Source organism: Gobius niger (genome assembly GCF_951799975.1).
Source record: "Gobius niger genome assembly, chromosome: 2".
Lineage (NCBI taxonomy): Eukaryota > Metazoa > Chordata > Actinopteri > Gobiiformes > Gobiidae > Gobius > Gobius niger.
This window is the reverse complement of record NC_136853.1, coordinates 13,270,198-13,297,223: the sequence shown is the minus strand read 5'-3', so window position 1 is coordinate 13,297,223 and position 27,026 is coordinate 13,270,198. Positions and strand designations below refer to the sequence as shown.

Sequence of the window (27,026 nt, the reverse complement as noted above, 5' to 3'; positions counted from 1 at the left end):
GCCTCTTGCTGTATCGGTACACATCACCAGAGATGGACCTTTTTATTTGAAATGTAATAATTCTATACAATTCTAACTGAACAACTAACATTTTTTTGTGAGACTGAGCTGGCATGAAGGTTTTAAGCTTAAATAGAGGTATGGGGCACAATTTAAACCTCTGCTAGTTGAAGGTTTTGCGGCACTAACTGCTGATCTACGGCCCTTCACCCCGTGTACACTTCAACATGCGGCCCCCCATGAAAAAAGTTTGGACACCCCTGGGTTAGGGGGTCGCGAGACAAATTTGGGGGGTTGCCAGATCATGTAGATAAAATATACACCTTTTTTTTAGCGTATATTATAATATTGTATTGTGGCATGTGTGTGCTATTTTACCAGAGTGCCATTGAATGTTCATAATTAGCTGATTTTTTTTTAACCATTTGTTTTTTTCTTTGCTTTTTAAGAATTATGTAGGCTAATGTTCCGATTTCTCACAGTGTGACCCGGGCGGGGGGGTCACGAACCCCTTTAATTGTTATAATGGGGGTCGCAGCTCCAAAAGGTTGAGAACCACTGATCTACAGTATAGGCTGACGGGCGCTTGTGCTTCACAGCTAGAAGGCCCGGGTTTGATTCCCACCTGTGTGGAGTTTGCATGTTCTCCCCGTGTAGGTTTCCCCGGGTACTCCGGTTTCCCCGAACCACTAAAAACATGTACAATAGGCCAGGATGTATGAGTGTGTTTGAGAGTGCACATGGGGGACGACGGATGGAAATTATCCCAAGGCTACAATCCGGTGTGGCTTGTTCATTAAAGGAATAGGCCACCGTTTTTACATACTGAGATATGCTCTTACCTCACTTTAGCCAAGGTAATATATCCCCGTCTGGTCTTTGTCCGTGCGCTCTGCCAGGCAAACGGAGCACATACTCTCCCACATGTCACATAGCTCCAAAAAAGCTCACGATAGAAGCTACCAAGCTCTTCCACGTGTTCCCTATTTAAATAAAGTTACGTGAAGTGTTTTCATGCGAAGTATATTTACACAGAAATGTAGCATGTCGATTTTATAAGCAAATAAAAAGTGGGACTATATTGTGAGGCGTAATGATACGAGGAGCAAAACGTCCGCGCAATAACTCCTAAAGACTTCCCCGCTCACTTCCGTCAATAACCTTTAGGAGTTACTGCGCGGACGTTTTACTCCTCGTATTATCAACACATGTAGATTGAGTATAGGCAGAACTGTATTCTCAAACATCATAATATTATGTTGTTCTGAACTGGATCTTTATGTTTTTACAATAAAATAAGTTTCTAGTGCTAACTGCTCCTTTCATCAGAGCTCAATATGGTGCCACATGCAGTACACAGAAGTTCATCTTGGTATACGCCAAATGTGTATTTCAAACTGCAAACTGTGACTGCTGCGGGTATAGCAGTAACCAAACGTTGGCCATGCAAAACTACAGCTATAGACAATTACTAATGAGGAAATACAGTCAGATTCTGTCCAAAATAAGGATTGGCTTGTGTCGTTTGGTTGTTAAACTGCTTTTGTAGTCCCTCTGGTAATAAGGTACCGTTAGTCAGTAATTTAAAACAATCGCTCTACTGCATTGTGGCGTCCTATTAAAGATTGCAATGAACTTGGGAGCCTCCACTCCCCATAGCTGTAAATAATGAATGCTTTGTGGGACGGATCTTAATGGAGATGAAAATGTACCTCGGGAGACTGTTTTTATGTTTACACTGGTGTGTGTTAATTTTATGTGGAGATAATGAAATGGGTAGCGCATAGTGTCGTAAAATATGAGATTACTGTCCTTCTACCTGAGGAGAGAGAGAAAACCATATTCAAGAAAAGTCTAGGCTTCTGGTTGATAAGCATATGGGTAAGTTATCAAATTATATCAGATAAAGGACAGTACATGAGTGTGTTTTTTGTGTTTTCAAGTTAATAAATTGCATGCACTGTGTTAGTAACCCATAGGCAAATGATATTACAATGACACTAAATAAAACAAAAGTAAATTAAACTAAACTAAATGTCTCTTAAGTAGCGCTGCTTTATCCTTATGCAAATCCAGTTAGTGGAGGGCTATATTTAAGGCATTAGGTCCAGTTATCCTCTACATTTGACCTCTTCAGTGCCACTGGGGTGACCTTCTCAGACGCAGAGGGCAGAGGATCATGGTCATGAGTAAATATCTGGTGTACTACATTGCATGGCTGATGTTTGAGCATTCAAAAGAAACCCGCCGTGTTTGGACCATGCAGTGCAAGACATTGTGTGGTGAAAGTGGGTTATGTTTTGCTGTGTAATTATTGCTTCTTTGTGAAAGGTATTTTGAAAGACTTTGCAATGTGTGAATGAATTACAAATCAATTCACATTAATATTCAGTTTTATAAAGCGTCTAGATATGTTTGTGAGTAGATATTGATAGTGTACTATTTACTACAGTAGTGAGATGGCAGGCACATGGCGTCTGGCAGTGCACAGAGCATCGCTGTATCTGTCAGCAGACTGATTGGATTAGCCCAGACTACAGCACTTCACGTCAGGTTTACTGCAGTTAGAGCAGGATTAAACAAGGCCAGTCAGTGGACCAAGGCGAGATTAGGATTAGGTTAGATTACACGGATTGGAGGAGTACAACCGTAAGGGCGCTTTGTACAAATGGGCATGACAGTCTTGCGGTTCTTAACATTGACATAGACAATCTTTGAAATAGTTGGCAAATGCTTGGGAGTGAATATGGATACGATATGTGCCCGACTTGGAGCTGTTTCTTTGCAATGTTTCATACCTCACCTTAGGCAACTTTGCTAAACATCCTAGAGAATCCTTATTATAGCCCAGAGGATGTTTTGACAGCCTCAAGGAAAAACAGAGTCTGAATAAACTTAGTCTTAAGGTCAGTGAGTTGCATAAAGGCAGTGGACTTTACTCATAACTAATCATCACAGGCGTCTCAAACTGACCTCAGTGTGTAAAAACACTTAATGCCACTTTAAAAACCACTAAGTGAATGTGAGATTGTCCGTCTGAATGTCTCCAAGTGTCAGCTTTGTGGAGTGCACATGCAGCCAAGTGCCCTGTAAAGCTATATAACGCATAATGCCATCCATATGAGCAACTTTTTTTTGGCAACATTTTTTTTTTGTGCCAGCTTGACTTGAGTACAGCGCATTGTCAGGAGAGAAGACACTGCTACGACTTCCAGAGAGTCACCAATGCCCTCATTTCCCCCCGCCTTGACTGCTGCAGCTCCCTATAACAACCCTCCCTTGCACCTTAAAAGCCGGCAACAAGGCTTCACTCTGGTTTTAACCCCCTTAGAATACCTGAGCCTGTACTGTATAGGACCCACTGTTATGGTCCGGGCATTTGGATGCAAGGTGACACAAGGGGGCGCCACTCCAACCATCTCAGTGTAAATGTGAATTGACTTTCTTCAGAGTTAGACTTCAGGTCAGACACCATGAGTGACAGTAACACAGTAAATACAGTGAGTTGTTTGTTTCCAGTAAAAAGGCTGAGGCCTCTTCAGTCACAGACTGAGAAGTGAAGAAGGAAGTCATGGAGATTCTGCTTTAGACAGAACTTCAGACTTCTGCTGGATATGAGAGTTATCATATTCTGAAACTCAAAATATGGTAAAAACAACAAATATAGGAGAAATTATTACAATAACAAACACATGATTGATATATATAAAGGCTGAAGAAATATCCATATATATTATCTGATGTAGGGTCATGTGTGTCCCAGTTTCTCTGAGACGTGGTGGGTCATTTTGGTGGTAGATCTACCACTGATATACTGTGGTAGATCTACTTTTACTTTGGAGAAAATAGTTTCTATAGTAACTGTTGAATCCAGCAGAAGTGTAATGTTCTAAAGCAGACACTCCATGACTTCCTTCTTCACTTCTCAGTCTGTGACTGAAGAGCAATGAGGCCTCAGCCTTTTTGCAGAAAATAAGGGCTCACTATTTAGTGTCATGTTGCTGTGACTCACGGTGTCTGACCCATAGTGTAGCTCTGAAGCCAATCAAATCACAGAGACTCAGAGTGGGTTGGTGACCAAACGCCAAGATCCAAGAATCCAAAAATAATATTTTAGTGCTTTAACAGGTTAATAGATGGCAACGTATCACTCTGTTTTTAGCTTCCCTTCACTCGCTCCTTGTGCTCCGTAAATGACTTACCGATCACTTTTAAAGTTTGTTTAGGCCTTTTTGTTCCGGCCCCCTCAGCTCTGGAACGACCTGCCAAAGGAGATAAGGCTTTCTCCATCAGTATCATCTTTGAATTGACTTCACTTCTTCAAAGTGAATGCACTTCAGATGTCTTACACTACTACAACCTCTCTAACCCTGTTTTGGTTAACTTGACCTGTGCTGTGATCAATCTTTATTGGTCCTCTGCCCTCTCTGCGACACTCATTCCCAAAGTAATCACACTAATGATGTTAATCCATATTCCTTCCTCCATAAAGCGTAATGACCAGTGTAACAAGCACCTTATATTGCCCCACGTGCATTTACTTAATGAGGACCTTGAGCATCCTCTTTTGAATGTTGGGGGCAATTAGATTCTTGTCTGTGTGTCTTCTCCAGAGAGGCCAAAGGGTGCAAGTGTTAAACGGGCACTGAAGTAGGGAAGGTTTGGGGGCAACATTAGACGGATACATGGTGCTGTTTGATGTGTGTGAAGTGTCACTGTTGATAAGGGATCCGTGAAATAGGTGATTTCACAGCGTCCCCGAAATGCCCGGGTTGAAATGCCAAAAAAAAAAAAAAAACAGTGCTAGTGGGAAAAGCAGGACATGCTGAAAGCGGGGGGAGAGAGAGAGGGTGGTGTGGGGAATGATGCTGAGAGATGGAGGTAGCGTAAAGATGGAATTGACTGAAGTTGACACTTACTCTTAATGGAAGTAATACATGATAAAGGCAGCAAATGTGCTAAATCATCAAAAAGTCAGATAAATATTTATAACATTGGTTTGGACACTACCTTATGCTATGTGTAAAATCTCAATGATGTCAAATTAGAATAACAGCTCTGCTTCAAAATCAAATCCAGCTTGTAAAAAGACTTGCAGAAAGCTACCAGTTGGAGATAACAGAGGTAAAGTCATAGGAGCATTTCTTCAAGTTTTATAGTTGAAGACGTTATATATTGAGACAGATAGTCCCAGCTCTGAAACATTTGGAGTTTCTGCCCCTGCACAAAGCTCATCCCTGTTCTCAGAGTTTACAGCGGTCCAAATGACTGCTACAGGTTATCTGCAGAGGGGTCAGAAGCAGTTTTCAGCCACAGTCCAAATACAGCAGGTTTGAAGATGGGGGGTTTAAACGTCGCTGGGCACCCGACTGTTATCCAGCACTCTCCTGTGCGCGATAATAAAGGTGTTGTTCAGCGGACTGGCCGTTGGCTTTTAATCAGGCAATTACGACTGGGTTCGGGATCCAGTGAAAACGCCTGGATTTTGGTGTCTGGTCACCCTAGACCTCGGCCATGGCCACAAATCTGGCATTTTTGTAAGTGTTTTGTTTTGTCACTGAATTTTTACTTGTATGTTACTTTAATTTCTACTTTTGAAAGCCTTGTGTTTAGTAATGTATGTTCCAAGTCCAGTCTTGCGTTGCAATTCTCTATTATCTCTGCCTGTATGGTGATTTGCTCTAAGTAAATTTACTTTAAATGTACATTGTTTTTCATGTTGGGCCTATTGCTCAAATGAATCGTAATGCATTTGTTCACAGATTATTAGACTAAGTGGTTAATGTTCTTTTGTTTGGATGAACTTAGCAGAATTATAAAGCAGACATTAGGAGAATAGAGTTGGCGAGGATGTGAAAGCAGCAGGGATGCTCGTCAATGAAGCGCAATAAAAAGACGGGAGGTGGGTGGCTCTATATTTGGGGCGTGTGGATTTAAACAGCGTGATCACTCAGGTGTAAGAGAGTATAGACAGAAAATTGAGGAGAATTTAAAGTCCCCAGATTGAATTTCTTCAGAATTCAGCACCATTGTTATAGATATTTTCAACATTTTAAAGATGATCCTTATTCTGGATGTTGAAAATGAACACATCATGCATAATTGAGGATTAAAAGCAATATTTTTTTTAACATTCGAAGTAATGTCCCTATAAGGAATATACATTAAGGAGTGAGAGACTGGGCTGGTCAGGATTTTAAATTATCCTGTTGTGTTTTCTGCAGGCAGCGGTGGTCACTAGGGATGCACCGATCCGATACTGGTATTGGGTATCGGAGCCGATACCGGTTTTGGCTCTCACCGTCTTAAAACACAACCTTTACCTCCTAAATCTAAGTGAATGTGGGCATGCTGTATATGATTGTAAAGCTAAGAACCTGGAGAATTCAACCGCTGAGTTAGCTTAAGCTAGCGTGTGTGTGCTAATGCTATGTGTTTGTTTTTTTAGTTTATCTAACATATTTGTAATGATCAGATCACTTCATGTGAGTTGTTTATATTAATTTACCCTAAAGCCTGTCATATACCCAAGGATATGTAGTGTAGAAAAGTCCAGTAATCCTTGTATACTGTTCATCTATTAGTTTATCAGTAGATATTAATTGATAATTGATCTGTAGCATCATGACAATAAAATATGACTATATTGATCTTAAAATGGAAAAAGGAGTCAATTACATTTTTCACTCCGAGTCAGCCACTTTAAAGAAAGTCTCTTGGTATCGGTTAATATCAGATATCGGCAAGTACTCAAACCCCAGTATCGGTATCGGTAGCAAAAAAGCTGGATCGGTGCATCTCCCGTCATGACCAGTGTTGTAGTTTTAGTCTTCCGGGGGAATATTCACACTTGACATCCGAACCGTGTCTCGCTCTGGCTCGTTTGAGGAAAGCTCTGGAAAAAAAAAGACAGCCCAACAAAAAAAAAAACACAGCCCAACAGCTTGAAACAGTGAAAGTTTACTTAAATAATATGGGCATGAATGTATCATCTATACAACAGAGCTCCTTGGATAAAACTCATTGTGACTCCTCAAAGTCTGCGTTGGAACAAAGCGTCTCACACCAAATCACAAGGGGAAAAGATCTAAATGTGCACGCAGCATTTATCTGTCAGATTAAAGCCTCTTGCCAAATTAGGGTCCAGTTAAGCGGCGAAAGGAGGCTCGTACAGAGGGTGGAAGGAGCGCAGGCCACTCGTCGTAAAGTCAGACCCGAGACGAGTGTTGTTGGAATGCAAGCTTTCACTTAAGACAAAACATATTCCAGCAAACCAACGGCGTGATGAAGAACACTTTGAGAGCAGAAAACATCCACAAAACCGGTCTGGTGATGCATTATGGGCTTAAAGATGTGGTGGGCTGTGTTGTGTTCCGTCTATGGCCAAAAAAACAAAATCCAGGAAAAAGAAACAACGGAAGTGAACTGGATTTCTCAAACCTGTGTGAATGAATGCTTTTTGGTTTACTGAGGAAAGTTATAAATTATATATTTTGATTGTAATCACAAATGCTCTTCATGTGAATTACATGTAGCCAGATAATGCACTAAAAAAAAATGTCATTTCTCATACAGCAACTGCAACATTTTGCACATGCCAGATGTTTTGTTTCTATTTTTCCTGGTGGCACGTTGATACCAGACATCATCAAGGACAGGCATGTAGGAGAGTTGTGTGATATCATCGTCACAAAAAATGGTGCATGTCTTGAAGAGTGCCGTTCTTGTGGATGGTTACGTCTGAATGCCTCCTCTCTGGTATATTACAACTTTAATAAAGCAATCTCTCTTAGCGAAATCTTTCTTCTATCTCTCTGCATCTTACCTCGGAGCGCTGGTTCTGTCATTCTCCGAGGGCAGTTAAATGATAATAAAGCCCGTAGTTGTTGCGCTGTATTGATTTGGCTGATGCCGCAGACAGATAGTGGCCTGAGCAGCTTATGTTTGCCATTGTTGTAATGCTGTTCTTATCTGTGGCCAGGCCTGACACACAGGAGGGTTATCCCACTTTCATGACCTCTCCATACATGAGACAGATCACCTCATACATCAGGATTAATGAAGAATAACAGAACAAAAAGGGCCCGCTGGAAAAATCCATAGACTTTATAATATTGATGGACAGCATCGAATATGAATCATCTTTATCTCGATTGCCCCGAGCTCTACGGCTGTGGTTCACAACAGAAGCTCTACAATGCTATCGTATGGAGAAATGCATTCTTGAAATTGAAATGATTATTTTTGGCGTAATTGAACATCTGTAGATTCCATCTTTTACAGCCAGCACCATATATTGTATGTGTTACAAGATTGGTCACAAACAATTTTCTAAGTAATCGACAAAGGGCCTTTATTCTGCAAAATCCACTCACTCAATTTGTGTTCTCTGTCATGTTGCAGGAATTCTGCTATCTCCCAATCTCACTCACTTATACTTTCAAATTCGAGCTGAAATATGCACCACATGGAGAAATTATGAAGGTCCTGTGTGTTTTAAAGATACCCTCGGCAAACTTGTTCCAATCCTGTCCAAACCCTGTTCCAGGCGTCGTTAGTACAGGATATTTCCTCGACTTCCTGCAAGTCTTAAATTAGTATTAGTCTGAAAACAAAAACTGATAATATATATTTTATAAATAATTGGAAATAAATTCAGGCTTCAAGGGGTTAGCATGTGTTTTAGGCCTAACAATTATTTTTGAATTGTTCTACAAAAGAGATAAAATAGTAAGGTGTATAAAGTAGTAAACAATTGGATAAAGGATCTTTGTCAGTGCATCCTGGATATTTAGGTATATCATAAACATCACCTCTGTCCACAAACATCTCTTAAGTCAATTGTGTACATTTGTAGTTTGGGTTCTTATACCATCATGTTTGGTTTCTAATTCTAATTTCTACCACTCCTCATGATGACACACAGGGCTCCATGCTTTGCTTTGGGTTTGATTTAAATCTAAATATATGTGATGTTACAGCAACCCAGCTGTGTTTTTTGTAGTGCCATTAAAAAAAGGCAGAATGCATGCTGAAGAGTGAAAATAAATTGAGGATGTTCCCGCTGTGGCTTTACGCCTCACAGCAGTAGCAGTAACCTTAGATTCTACTTAAATTGCAATTAAGCTTGAGAGAATATGTTGCAACATAAATGTATAAAGCAGTGAGCGATACCATACAAAGTGCCTATACCAGGGGTGTCCAAAGTGCGGCCCAGGGGCCTTATGCGGCCCTCAGACCAATTTTTGGTGGCCCTCTGCCTTTTTGCTGAATCCTGAATGCCTTTATTTTATTTGAAATGTAATAATTCTACACAATTCTAACCAAACAACTAACCTTTTACTGTGAGACAGAGCTGGCATGAAGGTTTTGAGCAGAGATAAAGGTGTGGGGCACAATTTAAACCTCTGCTAGTCAAAGGTTTTGCGGCACTAACCACCGATCTATGGCCCTTCACCCTGTGTACGCTTCAGTATGCGGCCCCACAGGAAAAAAAGTTTGGACACCCCTGGCCTATACTATAGTACTCATTATAGCGCTCAAGTCGTCTCTACAGAAGTGTTTAGTGTCGGCACACTGAGCCAAAAGCATTGAGGGCACTTTTTATTTCACTTGTTTTCTCCATCTCCCATTACATCTCTCATTTGAGACAAAGCGCAAAGCAGAGATGTCATAATGTAATTTTCAGGGGAGTCCTGGTCCCAGGGGTAAGGGAGCCTATGGTGCATGATTTTAGAGGCAGGGGAAAACAGAGCCCCTAAAGGATAAAGGGTAAACATGCAAACTCCTCGCAGAAAGGCTCCACTCGAGCTGGGAGTCGACCCCAGGACGTTCTCGCTGTGAGGCTAATGTGAGGCTACGTCGTCCATGGGCTATGTGGACAGAGCGCCTGTGGAACCAACACTCATGGGCCTTTAAAAACAGTCAGCTTAATTGGGGATACATCCCGCAGGTGACCAGGTGAAGCAAATAGTTCAGGAAAGACACGTTCAAGCCAAAACGTTCTGTTGTATTTGTGCACGTCCAACCCCAGCGCAGTCAGCACGCTTCGAGACACATCTATATCTCTTTCCCACTTTGTCTTTTTGTCAAACACCCACTCTTCATCACCCCTCCTCTCCGTCATCACCTCCCCTTTTCTCACAGCGGGCATACATCTTCAGTCTGTCGCAGTCTGAAAAGAAGCTTTTGTTTGGAGTTCGGAGGGACGTGCGAAAGGCGTCTTGGCGAGGCGAGGAGGAGAGGTGACTGGCTGCGCTCCTTTTAGGTGTCAAGAGAAAACAAGGGTAAAAAGGGAGAGCTGCGGTGATAAATATATTCTTGGGCGTTTAGGGCTTTGAGAAATGTGCACAAAAGGAAGAAGTGGCGCGCTCGAGGTGGTGCTTGTCTTTTCCGTCGAAGCGGTGTTAATGCGAGGACGGAGCAGGAGGACTAAAGCTGTCGCCTCTTATTACCAAATTGTGTCAATACGAAGAAGAAAAAAATGCAAATGATTCGGGACGTGAGTTGAATGTCAGGTGTGGCATTAAAGAGCGTTTGATTGAGTCACCAGATTTTCAGTCATGTTTTACTTTGAGAAATCTGTCAAGGAAAAGCCAAGTCATTTAAAGTGAAAACAGGGTTATCCCCACGTCTAATTTTAATGCCATGTATTACTTTGAATGACTTTGGTTATAGTTTAAGCGGCACTAACAACATTTGCATTCCAAAAAAAAGAGGCGCTATGCTTTTTGGTCTTTTTGCACTTTGGTCAAACTGAAGTTGTTTTTAAATGAGCGATACAAATAAACTTGGATTGAACACAGTGTCATGGACCAATACTGAAAGTCGTCTCCATGGTGTGGTAAGTGCTAATGACAGGTGAGCCCCTAATGCTGTTTGCACTGCTGAATGCCACTTACTGGACCGCCGTGGGGTCATGACGGCAGATGCAGCTTTTACAGAAATGACCACGGCAGAAATAATCAACATTGCTTTTCACTTGTTTAAGCATTGCTGCACATGGTTGCATTGTTTTAGACCACAAAAGATTCAATTGCAAATGTAAAATGGCAAAAAATTGGACGGAAGCCAAATATTAGGTATTCAGGGTTTGGTAACGCTTTAGATTACAGACCACCAGTTCCATGTGTAGGGGAAATAACTAGTAATTCCACATGTAAGCACAGGTAATTGCCCATTAAAGTGCAAGGTTTGATGGAGTATAACAAGGAGTACAAAGTATAACAAAGCTGTACAACATTTAGGTGTTTTGACCATCTAGCTTTATAAAGTTTCATAAATTGAGCATGAGTGCGGGCTGCCACATCTAAAGTGAGAAGTTATGGGGCCAGATCTTGTGTTGGCGCATGGACGGGCGCAGGCTCTTGGCGAATTATTTTCTGAATGGCGGAGCTATGTGCTTTGCGCCTTCGCCACTTGTGAGAGGGCGAGAGGAGGTGACTGCTCTGATGGACCTCTGACATTCACTTCCTCGTTTACATTGCGCTGCCTTGTGTTCGTCCTTAAGCCTCAGGCTCTCACAGGTCAAACTAAAAACTTTATTAACCCATCGTGGGATAAATAATGTTCACATCTCGAGAGATAAAGACCTACAGCGTCCGCTGTGGCGCGGATTGGCCACCTTGGCATGAATGCGAAACAAAACAAATGCACATGTTCACCCCCCACACCCCACAACCCCTCTCCCTCCCTTTCCCGGCTGGAGAGTCGATCTGGTTGGAGGAAAAAAAGTGTGTCTCCACCCCAGTACTTCCCACTTAGTAAATGAGCTAAGTCTGGAGTGGCAAGATCACAAAGTGCACTCCTACTGCAAAATGTTACGCTATCATCTGCATTTTAAGACATAAGATCAGGCCCATGGCCTGTAAGTGCAAGAAACAAGAGGGAACAGAGAAAAATAAAGAGTAAAGAGTTGAAGCTAGGGAAAATAACCACATAACTACTGTGCAATTACGCCATACTAATGTGTATCATCAGTGTGGGCTTTAATTTAAAGTGAGATACCCCTACATGTGGTACACCCTCATTACTCTTCATTAAATCTTGCACTTAAATGTGTATTGACTTTCTTGTTACATGTACACACATGGAACTTGCAGGCTGTAATCTAAAGTGTTACCTTGGGTTTTATTAGATCATTTGTGGAGTATTAGTTGCATTTTATGATGATTTAGTAACATCTTTTGTATATCGTGGAAACAAATACACAAAATAAACAAACAAATTAACAATGACACCTTGATCTATGAACAGACTTAGATGTAAAAATCCTCTAAACTCTATCTATCATTTGATCAGTTTATGTTTTTTCCCTACAGTCTGGATGAGCCCAAATCATTTACAAATGAGTTCAAATGGATTGATGCCATGTCCTTGTGAAGTCACTGACGCCGCTATACTTATGAAAGAAGGACAATGGGAGAGTATTGCATCATGGAAGGACAGATTCTTCATAAATATCTATGTTTCATGTGGCTGGTCACTGCTCTTTGTACCTTGTTCCTTGTTCATTTAGATTCATTCCAGAGCTCTGTGATCCCACACATCACGGCGTTTGACGGATAAACTTAGCCGCTCGTCTGGTGCAAGCCGGTGTATTGTTACCTGTTAAGCTGCTGGGAAAGAGGCTTTTTCTGGTCAGCGCCGCCGCTCTTTTTCCGCCGCTTTAACATTGAGTGTGATTGGGTGTCTGCTTTCAGGCTTTTAAGATGTCGCAGATAACACTTTGTGCGCGACCAGCCACTCAGGATACAGTTACTGTGTTTGGTAGCTGTGATTTATTCCCCACAGACCGCGGCCGAGGCTATTGAAACTGAAACTGTTATTGCGCTGACCGTGAGGGTGGACGCATGTGCACGCTCACACGCACGCAAGGAGGGTGGGGGGTTTGGCCCGGGGGACCGTTTTGCCTGGTTAAAAGCTCTTTATGTGTCAGGGACTCCTCAATTGTCCCATGGAGAGATGAGCCAACAGTTCGGGTTACAACAATGCGGGGTTGGTGACAGAGATGAACTTGTACAGAATAGATGACTTCTGGAGAAATGATTTTTATTTAAGTGCTGTCCGTTTCTGCTACTAATACATATTTGTGGTAACTTTTGGCATTTTGTGGCTCCACATGTTATGTTACGTAAATAAGCGCCACAAGACCCTCCAACTCCCTGCCTTTCGCCCCGGTTCCCATCTACCGCCACTTTTTTATGTTAGTTTGACTTCTCTGCCCCATTCCATAACATTATATCAACTCATCTTGTTATGAAGTTACCTTAATTGTGGTGAGATGCGTTTGCTTTATTCTGCTTTTTGGACGTTCCTCTCTAAAAGGGCATTGTACCCCTTCCATAATCGTACATGTTTACTTTGGACTGTGGAAAAATCTACAAAGGTGCCTGGCTGCCCCGATGAAAATGTGTCATTTGAGCAAAACATGCATTGATGGCAATTAGTTCCACCAAAAATATCTTTGATTTTCTTATAAAAAAAAAAAAGCTCAATTTGCGATTCAATCAGATTTGTTGTCCCCCATTTGAAACAGAATAACTGCTGATTTGCATAACTTGATTTGCATATTTATTGTTTTTAGGTAAAGTGCATCGCAAAGGCAATGCCTGTAAAAACTGAAAAGTCACTGTGCAGTTTTTCAACATCCAAAATATTAATACTAAAACAAATATGTAAAAAAATTACACTTTTTTTTCTGAAGATAGGAATCGATTTCACTTACCAACTCGATTTTGAATTGAATTAGATTTTTTTCAAAATGCAGTTTGAACTTAGGTGTAATGACCAGTTTGCTGTTAAGCTTTTTTCTTAGTCCAGTAGCAGAGGCCGTTAGTATGCCGTCCACACCGCGAGACTCTGCCAACTGCGGCAAATGTGTAGAGAACTAGAAGAGAACACATGTGCTCCACTCTATCATGGCTCAATCTAAATCAAAGGATACAAGTCACATTGGGCACTTAAAGGAACAGGCCACCGTTTTCCATACTGAGATAAGTTCTTACCTGAGCTTAGACAAGTTGATGTGTACCTGTCTGGTCTTTGTGCGTGCACTCAGTCATGCAAAACGACCAAAGATGTTGTTAGCATTTAGCTTCTCCCAACATATTCCTATATCTCCAAACGAGGGTGAAATTGGAAGCGACACCTCATCAGTTACAATGCTTGTTTTTATATTTAATACAATTTTATGCATAATCATAATAGCATAATAATAATGATAATAATAGCGTCATTAAGGATATAACATCCTCATATTTATTTCAAGATGAAAAGTGTTTCCTATATCCACCTGGAAAAGTATTCCAAATGAAATTTGTGAGGTATTATTTGGAAAATAATGGAAGTGTCATCTGTGTTTAGACTCTGATATGAGTTTGTAGTTTGAATGCTTGTATGATTTGAAAAGTATTATGAGTACCATGAAAAATCTATGTACATTTGAAGGCAAATATATTTTGTATCAATGTGAAAATGCTTTTTGGAATGGACCCTGGAAGAATAGTTGACTGCATATAGCTCTCAGCTAAAGGGTATCCACATAAATAAACACAAAATAAATAAATAAAACATGGTTTAATTCGGCACAGGTGCATTTGGTTCTTTTAAACCACCACCAAAGAACAGCAAGCTAAATAACACATAAAAGGAACAAAAAGAGCTTAAGACTTAGATTTAACAACTAAACTTTCAATGGTACAATAAATAAAGAAAAATATATATTTCACAACTGTATGTAAAGTGCTGTGCAAAAGAACAATCACAAAATTGCAAACCTATCTGACAATTTGTGAACCAAGTTGTAGTTACTTTCTCATTAAAGACAAACAATTCTAAAGAAACTGACACTTATGATGCAAATCATTGTCATTATTAGTTTTGGACATGGAATTCTTTGTTATGACATGCTGTATTATTCAAATGACATCTCCAGTCTTTGATCTAAACAGGATATTAACCATGGAAACAAAACATTGGTCACTTTTAATAATGGATTGTCATGACAGCGCATCACAATGGCCCTCTGCAAATTTCATATCCAACCATGTTCCAGATGTTCCCGTTTTTGTCATTTCTGTCCCTTTCATGCATAATAATGGCATTAATATTTCATAAACAACGTCAAACTCGTTGCGACAAACAGTTTGCCGCCTGCATGTGCACATCAAAGCCGGAGGTGTCATCGAATCAGAGCCCCCTCCGCTTTTACAACTCTCGGCATTTCTCCGCTTTAATCACAGCTAATGAGGAGGTTATGTAAGTCGTAACAGGGCAGAATTAAAAACGACTTTGTTGTTACAGGAAAAGTGAATTTGCAAGAACAGATAAGAGCCATTGGAAAACGTTTACTTTAGTCTTGTGATCACCAACATATGGCGCCCATGCTCCTCTTATTGCTTAATGTACATGTATATTATGTACGTATTTTTAAATATATACAGCATATGTTTTTTTGTGAAACATTTGGAGTGAGCTGAAGCAAAAATTCAGCAAAGAACTCTGTATTTCTTCCCTGTTCGTATCCTCATCACCTGTTTGTCGCTGTCTCCTCTTAAACAATCATCCTTATAGTTCAGCTACACACTGCGTTCCAAATTATTATGCAAATGACATTTTTCCAAAATGTTGTCAATTGATTAATTCCAAATGAGAGTCAGCATAATGTTCAAGTATTTAACTGGTAGAGGGTCATTTATATGTGGTTGAAAAAACCTCCCAGTGATAACAGAATTTATAAAAAAAAAAAAAAAAAAATTGTAAAAAAGTCCAAATCTACTGTTCCAAATTATTATGCAACTCATCGTTTCAATACATTTTAAAGCTTGTAATTAACTGAAAATGGTCATTTGTAGCATTAGGAGGTACTGAAATCAAAAGCTATTTCAATCAAAAACATATTAACAGGTCAAGTTGTATGTTAACATAGGAGCCCTTCTGTGATAGCAGCTTCAACATTCTTATAGTCTTATTCATCCATTAAACTTGTGAGTTTTTGGAGAGTTTCTGCTTGGATTTCTTTGCATTGCAGGATGTTAGAATAGCCTCCCAGAGCTGCTGTTTGGATGAAAACTGCCTCCCACCCTCATAGAAGTTTTTCTTTTGTCGAGGCTCCAAAGGTTCTCAATAGGGTTGAAGTCAGGGGAGGAGGGGGTCCACATCATGAGTTTCTCTCCTTTTATGCCCATAGCAGCCAGTGATGCAGAGGTATTCACTAATCAGTGAACAAGACTGTTTGAAAATGAGTCTTCATGTATTTCTGAGTCACTGCAGCCGTTTCTGCTCGTCAGCTTCAACTAACAGTTTAGGGGAGGCCGGATAGAAGGTTTATGCACAACTGCAGCCTCTGGAGGGTCCTACACCTTGATGTTCAGGAGACTCCAGAGGCACCAGCAGCTTCTAATACCTGTTTGCTGCTTTGTAGCATCTGTTCTCTTAATCTGATGTGTTTCTCTGGCAGAAACCGTCCTTAGTGTGCCTTTATCTGCACAAACCCGTGTGTGCTCTGAATCAGTCTCAAATCTCTTAACAGTACAATGATTATGCTTAATCTTTCTTGAAATATCGAAGGTTTTCATTCCTAGCTAGTGCATTCAACTATTTCACACTTTTCATCAGCAGAGAGATCCTTTTTCTTTCCCATATTGCTTGAAAATGGTGATCTGCTTAATAATGTGGATCGTCCTTTTTCAGTAGTTGTTCCCTTACCTGGACTTAACCTGATAAATAATCATCCCAGGCGTCTGAGATTGTCAGTGATTCAAAGAGCCCTGGGACACAATACCATCCATGAGTTTTTTTCTTTTTTTTTCGTACCTTTATGGAACTTAAATACAATTTGCATAATAATTTGGAACGCAGTTTAACCCCCACCTCCCCATCTCCACCGCAGTAGCAGAACCAAGGCTCCACAGCTTTCATTTTGTTTATTTGAACATTGCAACATTTGTGGCCGTTTTAGCTATAAAGCTACCACAGCTTCTTCACCTTCATCACAACCACCAGTAAAACTACTAGATCCCAGGAGAGCATTGTATTTTATTTCTATACACCAAATGATATCCTTTTGATAAACTATTCACAGCTACAGAATCTCTAATGGAGGAATGACGCACGTCTGCAGTGACTTGTTGCTCTGTGTTGCAGCTCCGTCCCCTGTGAGCGTGGTGAGGAAAGGCCATACCGGGAAAAGCAGCATCTCTCTGTCCTGGGCCGAGCCGGACCGCCCCAACGGCATCATTCTGGAGTACGAGATCAAGTACTTTGAGAAGGTAAAGTATAGTTTAGTCTGCTTAAATGAGCTGTTTGTTAAGCGTGCAGTTGATCAACTTAAAAAAACATATATTCAACTTAAACTTTCTCTCTTTTAAAAAAAAAAATCTGTGTTCTTCATGTGCTTTTCTGAAAACATGTGAAATTTGACATTTCCAAAGGATTTGACATTTACAGCACTGGAATTATGTTATTGATATTTGACCCTTTGTCATTTGCTGTGAACGTCGTCACTCAATAATTTGAGTGGAAGTCTGAAAGAAGACGCCACTGTCCTATTTTCGACACGTGTGCTTAGTGCTGAGCCTTGATCTTACCAACTGTACAAACTCAGAAAGATAAAACAAGAACAACTGGACTCACATTCTCACGGTACAGCTTTCTCAGGGCAGTTGTCCATTATAGTTAACTACCTGGATGACTTTACATTATCTCATCTACTAACTGTACCACAAAATATGTGATAATGTGCAAAATCTTCATATTAAATAATCATTGTTAGAATTGACTCTGCATAACTTCAAATCACAACAATGCCACCCAAGAAGCGACTTCCTGTTTTGATCCAGCACGGCAAAATAAAATCACACAGCTCATCTTATTGATTAGTTCAGCAGGTACTTGCAACATTACAAGAATATAATTAAATACACACATTTTAAATGTTTTGTCTGTTAATAGTTAGGCAGAAAGAAAGTTGAACTAATGAACTGCTGAACTAATGAATAAGATGGTGCTTTTATTTTGTTGTGCTGGATCGAAACAGGAAGTCACTTCGTGGGCAGCGTGTTATGATCAATTATGTCATTTTATCCACAGCATTAATACATCATAATTTAACTAATTCTAATTATCACTTGTACCAAATATGTGTGTGTCCATAACACACACCAGTGTTGTTTTTGGCAGCCCTTTTAGTTTTAGTTTTAGTCTTAGTCATTTGGACGAAAATGCATTTAGGTTTAGTCACATTTTAGTCATTTCAAAATGTGATCGTTTTAGTCACGTTTTAGTCAGACAAAAATTAAAAAGGTTTTTGTCAAGTTTTCGTCGGTTTCATTATAAGAAGTGATAATTAATTTCGATAAGTCTTGGAAATTGGGATAAATAATAGCTTCTATTGGCTTTTGACAAACAGATGACACCACGACAGGCACTGGCAGAAGTGGTCGGCCGACTGTGAACAGGACTTTTCCCAAAAGCGCCCGCTCTCCTCGTCCTCTGATCGCTTCGAGATTTTTTTTTTTTTACCAACAGCGCTGTCTGCACATACGTAGCCTACATCAACGTGCTTTCTGCGTTCATACGCCACGGTATTGAAAACTGTCCTGAGAAACAACAAAGTCCCTGTGACCTGGATGTCAGACGCTCCGAGGAGGATGTACGCGAGCAGTGACCGCACGCCACGCGGAGAGAGAGAGAGAGAGAGAGAGAGAGAGAGAGAGAGAGAGAGAGAGAGAATGAGGCGCCGCCGTATCATGACCGGGTCACGTTTACCGTGTGTTCTCTCACTCCGCGCACAAACTCTGTTTGTGGACGATCTGACGAAAAATCTTCTCCCATTTTTGTCTCGTCTCGTCTCATTGACGTAAACTCGTAAACGTCTCGTCATGTTCTCGTCCCCAAAGAGCTCATTTTAGCTCGTCAACGTTACGTTATCGTCATTAAAAAAAGGGGCGTCAACGAAAAGATATCGTTATCGTCTTCGTTGACGAAAACAACACTGATACACACACACTTTTCTGGATAAGCAATAGAACTACATAGAAGGACGATGCACATTCATAATAATTCACTTTCATGAAAATGACCCCTTGGTGCCATCTAAATCCGAGACATCTTATCCAAGCAGCATCTCTCTTGAGGAAAATTACCAAGTGGGGGCATCAATACTAGACCGAAACTTTGAAACCACTCTAGTGTCCATTAATGCACGCTTTACATTACAGTTCAGTTCATCGCTAAAACTGCAGACCGTGCATGTTACATTCGTTTCCCTTATGTGCCCCATTAAACAAACCGTTATGTCTATTAAGTAGGACCAGGGAGAGGTATTTAAAGAGCACAAGCATTCAAATCAAACCCGCTGAGATATAGATACAGATCAATGCACCTCCCAATAGCAATGTGATGCACTTGTTATTTTCTAATCCTTTCTTCAAAAAGCAGGGCCAGCAATCTGATGCGGCTCGTTTTGAGATCATTGTTCCGGCGCCCTTCCCTCTTCTAACTTTCATACCCTGATGTTGTGTTCCTTTTCTGGGAAGGTCAGAATAAAGGTATCCAGCACAGGAGAGAGGTTTTGTGGTCAGTGGTTAGCTAATGGCTTCAGGCTAATGGAGGGGCATTTAGCTGTGTTTAAACCTCATGTGGTTACTGTTTGGAAGATGATACCAAGATATACACACACAGGCTCCAAGGCACACATATCTTGCAGGTAGATAAAAAGGGGGGGGGGGGGGGGGGAGTCTTTGGCGCTGAAACAACATGTGCTTAACATGAAATGATGAAAATTCCCACAGGAGCAGGACTCCAGCTACACCATAATCAAGTCCAAGGAGACGGAGATGGTGGTGGAAGGCCTCAAGCCCTCCTCTGTCTACATCTTCCAGGTGAGTAAGTGTTGAAAATATGGTCCCATGTGTTGTTTCATGGACCAAAATGATAACTGCAACCTTTCTTTCTGAGGCTGTTTCCTTTTCCCGCAGTATACCCAATCCACTTCTGTAGCTTTTCTCATCAGCACAACAGTTTTCAGCAGTGCTAGCATAACTGCACGAGGGTTTTCTAATCATCAATTACCCTCTAACACGATTAGCTAACACAATGTACTTTTAGAACACTGGAGCGATGGTTGCTAGTAATGCGCCTCTGCACATCTATGTAGGTATTCCATTAAATGTCACCCGTTTCCAGCTAGAGTAGGGATTCACAACACTAACTATATCTGAACTGTATTTCTGAGTTAATTTAATGTCATCATCATTAAAAAAAAAAAATCTGCCAAACTTTTGAGCGGTAGTGTATGGGAAAAACATTCACATATGCAGTTCTTCACTTCACAGCTTGTAAATAGGATTGAAATGCATGTTATCATCATTACCCAGTAAAAAAAAAGACTGTAACTTATAAGTAAACATAGTTGGTATTCCTTGGTAATATGGAGTATGGAATCTTGGGGTTTTACTTCTCTATAATATTTCTAAAGCAGGGGTGTCAAACTTATTTGGGCTAGGTCACAGGTCACATAGAATGTAAACAGGAAAATACTATAGAGAACATTTTTCCAATAAATGACTAATAGTAATGAGCTGTGATTTGGTCAAAGCCCCAACTTGACTGTAGCCTAATCAATAACCTGTGTCACAAGTTTCTCAAAATGCTACATAGTACTAATTATTCATTGACCCCACACTCAGTGGTGGTGGTAAGCTGTTATTGAAGCCACAGCTGCCATGGGGCAGACTGTCCACTTTGAAACACTTTCAGTGGGTTGCAAAGGAAACATTAAAGGTATACAGGAGGATTTTCCCGAATTTTAGGAAAGAACCACCCTCTCCGCTTTTAAAAAAAAAATGCGCAAGCGCAATGGTCATGCCTCCGAGGAGGAAGAATCTCCCAAAAACACTCTGGTCTTGTTTCTCCCTTCTGAAGCCTTTCTCTTCTTCTCATACACTTCGAAGACACTTTTTCTCCTGCCACCTTCTGCCATTTTGAAACGACTCGGTGCGTTCTGCGAGCAGCAATGAATGGCTAACAGCATAACTCACATAGGCTTGAAAGTGTGCATGCGCAGAAATTAACAAGGGGCGAGCACGCACGACGGCCTTACGTAGGCAAATCACCAGAATGATTGACAATTAGGAGGACCAATCGTCTTGATGATCCACCCGGAAAAAGAACATCTTCCACTCTACCTTTAATTTCAATTAAAAATGACAAAGTAGGAAAGCACAACCTGAGTCTGATACAATCAATACATGATCCAGATTTCAGCTTCATAGGATTATTAGCGTAAATCAGCATCAATTTGTCAGAAAATGTTTTACAATACTGATCGAAGCCTAAAAGTATTTTATGGGTTAGAAAGACGGTCCCCAATGCCAATGCCATACCAGAGAACCACTGATCTAAAGAAAATGTGACCTATGTATGGATTTCAATGGAAGAAATCATTACCGAACCATTTCATTAAGTCAAGCATTTTATAATCAAATTAGCGAGTTATTATTCAAAGATCTTATGGTTAGAGTTTGTGCTCATCGACAGCTGGAGCAAGCAGTGGGGCGTTCGGCCTGAAACTCAGTGGAGCTCAACAGTCCCACCCCCTTTGAAACCCTGGCTTCTGGAAGTCAATCTTCCATTCATTTTACTATTTCAATGTTAAACTAGAAATGCAATGGCTGCGCCATTGCGATTGACTGCGGAAATGCGGGAAGCGAATGCAGAAATTGCATAAACTGTTCAAATTGCATAATCAAATTTGCATAAACTGGTAAAATGCATAAAATGTCATGTTGCATAAACTGTATAAACTGCAAAAAGTGGTAAAATGCACGAATGGGATAATTTGCATAAATCCTAAATGGCATAAACTCTTAAATTGCATAAACGCTTTAAAATGCATAAACTGGTTAAATCCCATAAAGTGGTTACTTTGCATAAATTATTAATATTGCATAAACTTTTATATTGCATAAACTGATCAAACTGTTGAAATGGCCTCAGTGCTTGATTGGCAGAAGCTGCACAAATGGCTGAAAGGCCTGGAGTCTCCTGATTGGCTGGATTCCCCCATACACACCAATGCGACAGGTCCACATACACACTAATGCAAAAATTTCAAACTCCCGTATAAAAAAACTGGAAAATTGCAGAAGGCCAATTTTTTCTCAAAACCCACAAGTTGCATAAGCTGAACATGCACAAAGTGCAGAAATTGCAGAAAATGCAGAAAAAAGGGCAGAAAAGCATGGATTTGCGGCAGCCCCATTATAAGTCAATGGGAAAAATCTCCGACATTTTGGCCGATTGCGGAAAAACCGTAAGTTGCAGAAGTCCCAAAAGTAATAGCACCCTTCTCCTCAACATGCAGAACATTTTGATGCATAACTTGCATAAATTGCACAAAGCATGAAGGTGCTGAAAGCTCTAGAAAATCGGGAAAAAGATGGAAGAGGAATAATAATAAAGAACATGAAAACCAATAATTGACTGCGGAAGAATTCCGCAGTCAATCAATTAGAAAATAATTCAAAGACATTAAAAAAAAAGAAAAATGTTTACATATGATATCACGCCAAAATGAAACAACTACATGTCAGTGCAAAAGAGTGAAAATGTGTGAAGGAAAGCAGATGCCTGAGTACATTGTGATTTACTTTTTCACTTCATTTTTACTTCATTGCAGGTGCGGGCCAGGACCTCAGCGGGCTATGGTGCATTCAGTCGGCGTTATGAATTCCAGACCAGCCCTTACTGTGAGTAGTAGTATCTAGAACACCTATGAACTTGAACTAGGACTAATCACGGTGCAAAGATGTATAGTACATTGTGAGATTTTGGCTGACTCGGACAAAATATCAGAAGAGAATTTGATGTATCTAGGTCTCCCACGTAGGGACAAAGATTGATATTGATATTGATGAAGAAAAAAGAACACGGCAGGTCTAGCTCTAAACCACGAGAGCTCAACAGACCAATAACTCCCACCTGCCTCTGGACGCTTCAGTAACCACAGCTCACGGCAGGTGCGCTCAGACCCTCATTTGCATTTGTGTCTAAATCTGTGTGCGCTTGTTTTGCTGGCAGTGACGGCGACTAGCGAGCGCGCCCAGGCCTCGATCGTCGCTGTGGCCGTCACGCTGGCTCTGGTCCTCCTGGCAGTGGTGGCCGGCTTCCTGCTCAGTGGAAGGTACGTCCGTAAATAAAAACATCATTCATGGGCACGGGCTGGGAGGGGTTTGTGTGTGTTTGAAAGAGCAGGTGTTAGGTGTGGACCGACGCCAACACACATAATGATGACTGGGAAACGCAGATGGAGAGGATGAAGTGGCCAATGATTAAAAATAAGTAAATAGAAATGAGGGTGCAGAAGTGGATACAGTTATGATGGGGTGCTGTTGTTGGCTATTATGGGCACGGTGGCACGGTTGGTTGGTTGGTTGGTTGGTTGGTTGGATGGTTGGTTGGATGGTTGGATGGTTGGATGGTTGGATGGTTGGTTGGTTGGTTGGTTGGTTGGTTGGTTGGATGGTTGGATGGTTGGTTGGTCGGTCGGTCAGTTGGTTGGTTGGTTGGTTGGTTGGTTGGATGGATGGTTGGTTGGTTGGTTGGTTGGTTGGTTGGTTAGTTGGTTGGATGGTGGGTTGGTGGGTTGGTGGGCGGTTAGTTGGTTGGTTGGTTGGTTGGTTGGTTGGTTGGATGGATGGTTGGTTGGTTGGTTGGTTGGTTGGTTGGTTGGATGGATGGTTGGATGGTTGGATGGTTGGTTGGTCGGTCGGTCAGTTGGTTGGTTGGTTGGTTGGTTGGTTGGTTGGTTGGTTGGATGGTGGGTTGGTGGGTTGGTGGGCGGTTAGTTGGTTGGTTGGTTGGTTGGTTGGTTGTTTGGGTGGTTGGTTGGTTGGATGGTGGGTTGGTGGGTTGGTGGGTTGGTTGATCGGATGGTCGGTTGGTCGGATGGCTGGCTGGCTGGCTGGCTGGCTGGCTGGTTGGTTGGTTGGTTGGTTGGTTGGTTGGTTGGTCGGTTGGTTGGTCGGTCGGTCGATTGGTCGGTTGGGATTTGGTTGGTTGGTTGGTGGGTTGGTTGGTTGGTCGGTCGGTCGGAGTTAGTTAGCAGTTAGTTGTGGCCGTGACTCATTCCTAACTTTCCGAGCACAATTAAATTTCTCACTGGGATGACATTTCAGAAAGTGAAAGTCACATTAGAGTAAAAAACAACATCTGGCATGTTCGTAATTAGATGCACAACTCACTGTGGTCTTTCTACTTTTACACTTTACCGAAGGACAAATCAAATGTTGTTCTACTACCAGGAAAAAAGTAATGTGTAGTAGGGCCTTTAATTATGACATTGCTGTTTCCTCCGGGTACTCCGTTTTCCCCTACCACTAAAAACATGTACAATAGGCCAGAATGAATGTAGTGTGTGAGTGAGTGGTTGGTGGTAGTTGGAGGGGCTGATGGCACAGACTCGCTGCCGTTTATCTATCCCAGGGGTGTCCAAACTTTTTACACGGGGTGAAGGGCCACATATTGGTGGGCAGTGCCGTGAAATCTTCAACTAAGTGTATTTAGCAGTGGTTTAAATTGTGCCCCACACCTTTATTTATGATTTAAACTTTAATGGCAGCTCTGTCTCACAATAAAATTTGAGTTGTTAGGTTAGAACTGCATAGAATTATTAAACATGAAGTAACATTTCGGGTAATGTATGCTGATTCAGCAACAAGCCTGAGGGCCACCAACAATTTGACTGAGGGCCGCATTTGGCCCCCGGGCTGCACTTTGAACACCCTTGATCTATCCCAAGGGCAGCTGTGGCTACAATAGTAGCTTACTATCGAGTATTGCGGGAATGAATAACTACAGTGTAGTGCTTTGAGAAACTTGATAATATAGGCTTGTAAAGCACAATACAAGTGCAATACAAGATTAAGATGTTGGCTCTTAATAGTATGTTCTATAATTCAATCGACATTTAACATTTTAAAATAGATATAGTCAATTATAATTGATTTATTCTGCTCTTCCCCCTATTGCAACCATCTCTGTTTCACTAAAACTTTGTTGAATAATGCATTTGCTATAATTGTGAATGTGCACTTCCCGTTCTGCATAATCACATGAACGGCTAACTGCGAAGAGGAGAGATGCTGAGCTGAATCTAGCTTAACCAGACACTCTATGTGGGGGAGGAGTGATCTAGGAAAATCCAAATTTTCCGCTGCTGAATTTAGGACACAGGCAAACCCCCTTCCCCCTCTTAACTCCCCATCGCCCAAATCCAGTGCACCACCACCCCTATTGAATCTACCCACGCATGCATGCACTTCCAAAAACAGCAAAACCGGCCTATACCGACTCATCCGGATGGGTAGCAGGAAGTTAGACGGTTGGCAAGGCAGACTGCGATCTCAAAAGCCCTTGACTCAACATCACCGGAAAGTTAAATACCCCCCGGCAGCAATTCACACAGAGGAATAGAACTCTCCACCCGCCCTCTCCAGTTGCCTTCTAAACCTAGACCATATACACCTAGAGGCAGTAACTCCAACTGGCCCACAGAATGCAGACATGCGCCAGACGCGCAATGACCTCTATGTGTGTGGGGGTGGGTTTGTATTTGCGAATAGGATCAAGTGTAGAAATCAATCCTGCTGTTTAATCGGGGTTATCTGTGATTATCGCTGATGCGGCTTGTCTAAATATTGACATCGGGCAGTATTTACGGAGCGCGCACAAAAATACACACGACTTTCCAGCAAGTTGTGGTTTGACCATGGCCTCTGGGATATTGAAGTTTACCAGAATTGTTGTATTGATATGCTTTTTTTTTTTCTCAGAAATGCTTCAAGTAGTGCTGCTTGATTATTGAAAAAAAACAAAATTACGATTATTTTTGTCATAATTGAAATCACGAATATTCAAACAATAAAAAAAAGTATTTATTTATGTATTAATTCAAAAAAACTATGCTGAATATTTTCTGTTTTCTGAACAGTCATAAAAGTACAAATGATTTCAAGTTTGCCTCGATTAAGGAGAGGTCTCTGTTTCACACCTGCCCCCTGCTGGCCAGCCCTCACACCTGCGCAAGTAAACTGGGCAGCGTGGCCTGATGACATCATCACACAGCACTGTTTGTTGTGGTGTCAGGCAAAAGCATGAGCCATGGCATGTGAAATACGAAGGGAAAATAATCCCAGCGCTATGAAATAATGCAAGTCTGCTTTGCAAAAATAAATAAAAATAATAATAAAAATAATTTAAAAATGTTTTTTTTTTTCGATTATGCTGATTTTGTAATTGTTTAGTGTAATAATCGAAATTGTAATCGGATTTTGATTAATTGCACAGCCCTAGCTTCAAGTTGTGCTGTAATGGTCGTACAAGAAGAAATTTCTAGCTTTTTACCGCCATGTAATAATTTCAGTGGAAAATTGGACTTAACCAACATTGTAAAAGCTTAATTATATTAATAATAATAAGAATAGAAGTACAATTTAGTCCTTACAAAAGTTGAACCAGACCAGCTGAGGTTGAGAAATTATTCAACTTTCTGGATGCTGGGAAAAAAAGAAAAGAAAAGTTGTCCAATAAAAGCTCCATATCTTGGCTGTTTACGGCGGAACATCTCTTCTGTGTGTGTCCGTCCCCCAGGCGCTGCGGGTACAGCAAAGCCAAACAGGACCCTGAAGAGGAGAAGATGCACTTCCACAACGGTCACAGTGAGTTAAGCAGCTGATTCAGTCGACAAAGTTCACTTCAAGTTTACATCACTTTTCGGGTCACACCACGGCCATGTTTTTGTCAGTTCTTCCCATCTCATACAAATATCTGTACGTGTAGCGAACGACGTTGTATGCTACATTTTTTTTCTTTTGAATGACACAGCCACAAATCGGCTTCCCGGCAGACATCTTGGCAAAAGGCGCACAGAGCAATGATGATTTATTGACCGTGACAGCTTAATATATTTGGCCACACTTTTTAGCTTTTGTGTCCTGCTCCCCATCTGTTGGCGCTGGAGCTGG

At 41.1% G+C, this 27,026-nt stretch overlaps 1 protein-coding gene across 1 annotated transcript in view; it reads left to right on the top strand.

Annotated features, from left to right (window-relative positions):
- epha5 (EPH receptor A5) overlaps nt 1-27,026 on the top strand; it is a 105,820-nt gene that overhangs the window by 59,025 nt on the left and 19,769 nt on the right. The window contains exons 6-10 of the mRNA XM_079582567.1: nt 17,146-17,270; nt 19,794-19,883; nt 22,682-22,751; nt 23,083-23,185; nt 26,653-26,720. Of these exons, the coding sequence (XP_079438693.1) occupies nt 17,146-17,270; nt 19,794-19,883; nt 22,682-22,751; nt 23,083-23,185; nt 26,653-26,720 (456 nt within the window). The remainder of the gene's footprint in view (nt 1-17,145; nt 17,271-19,793; nt 19,884-22,681; nt 22,752-23,082; nt 23,186-26,652; nt 26,721-27,026) is intronic.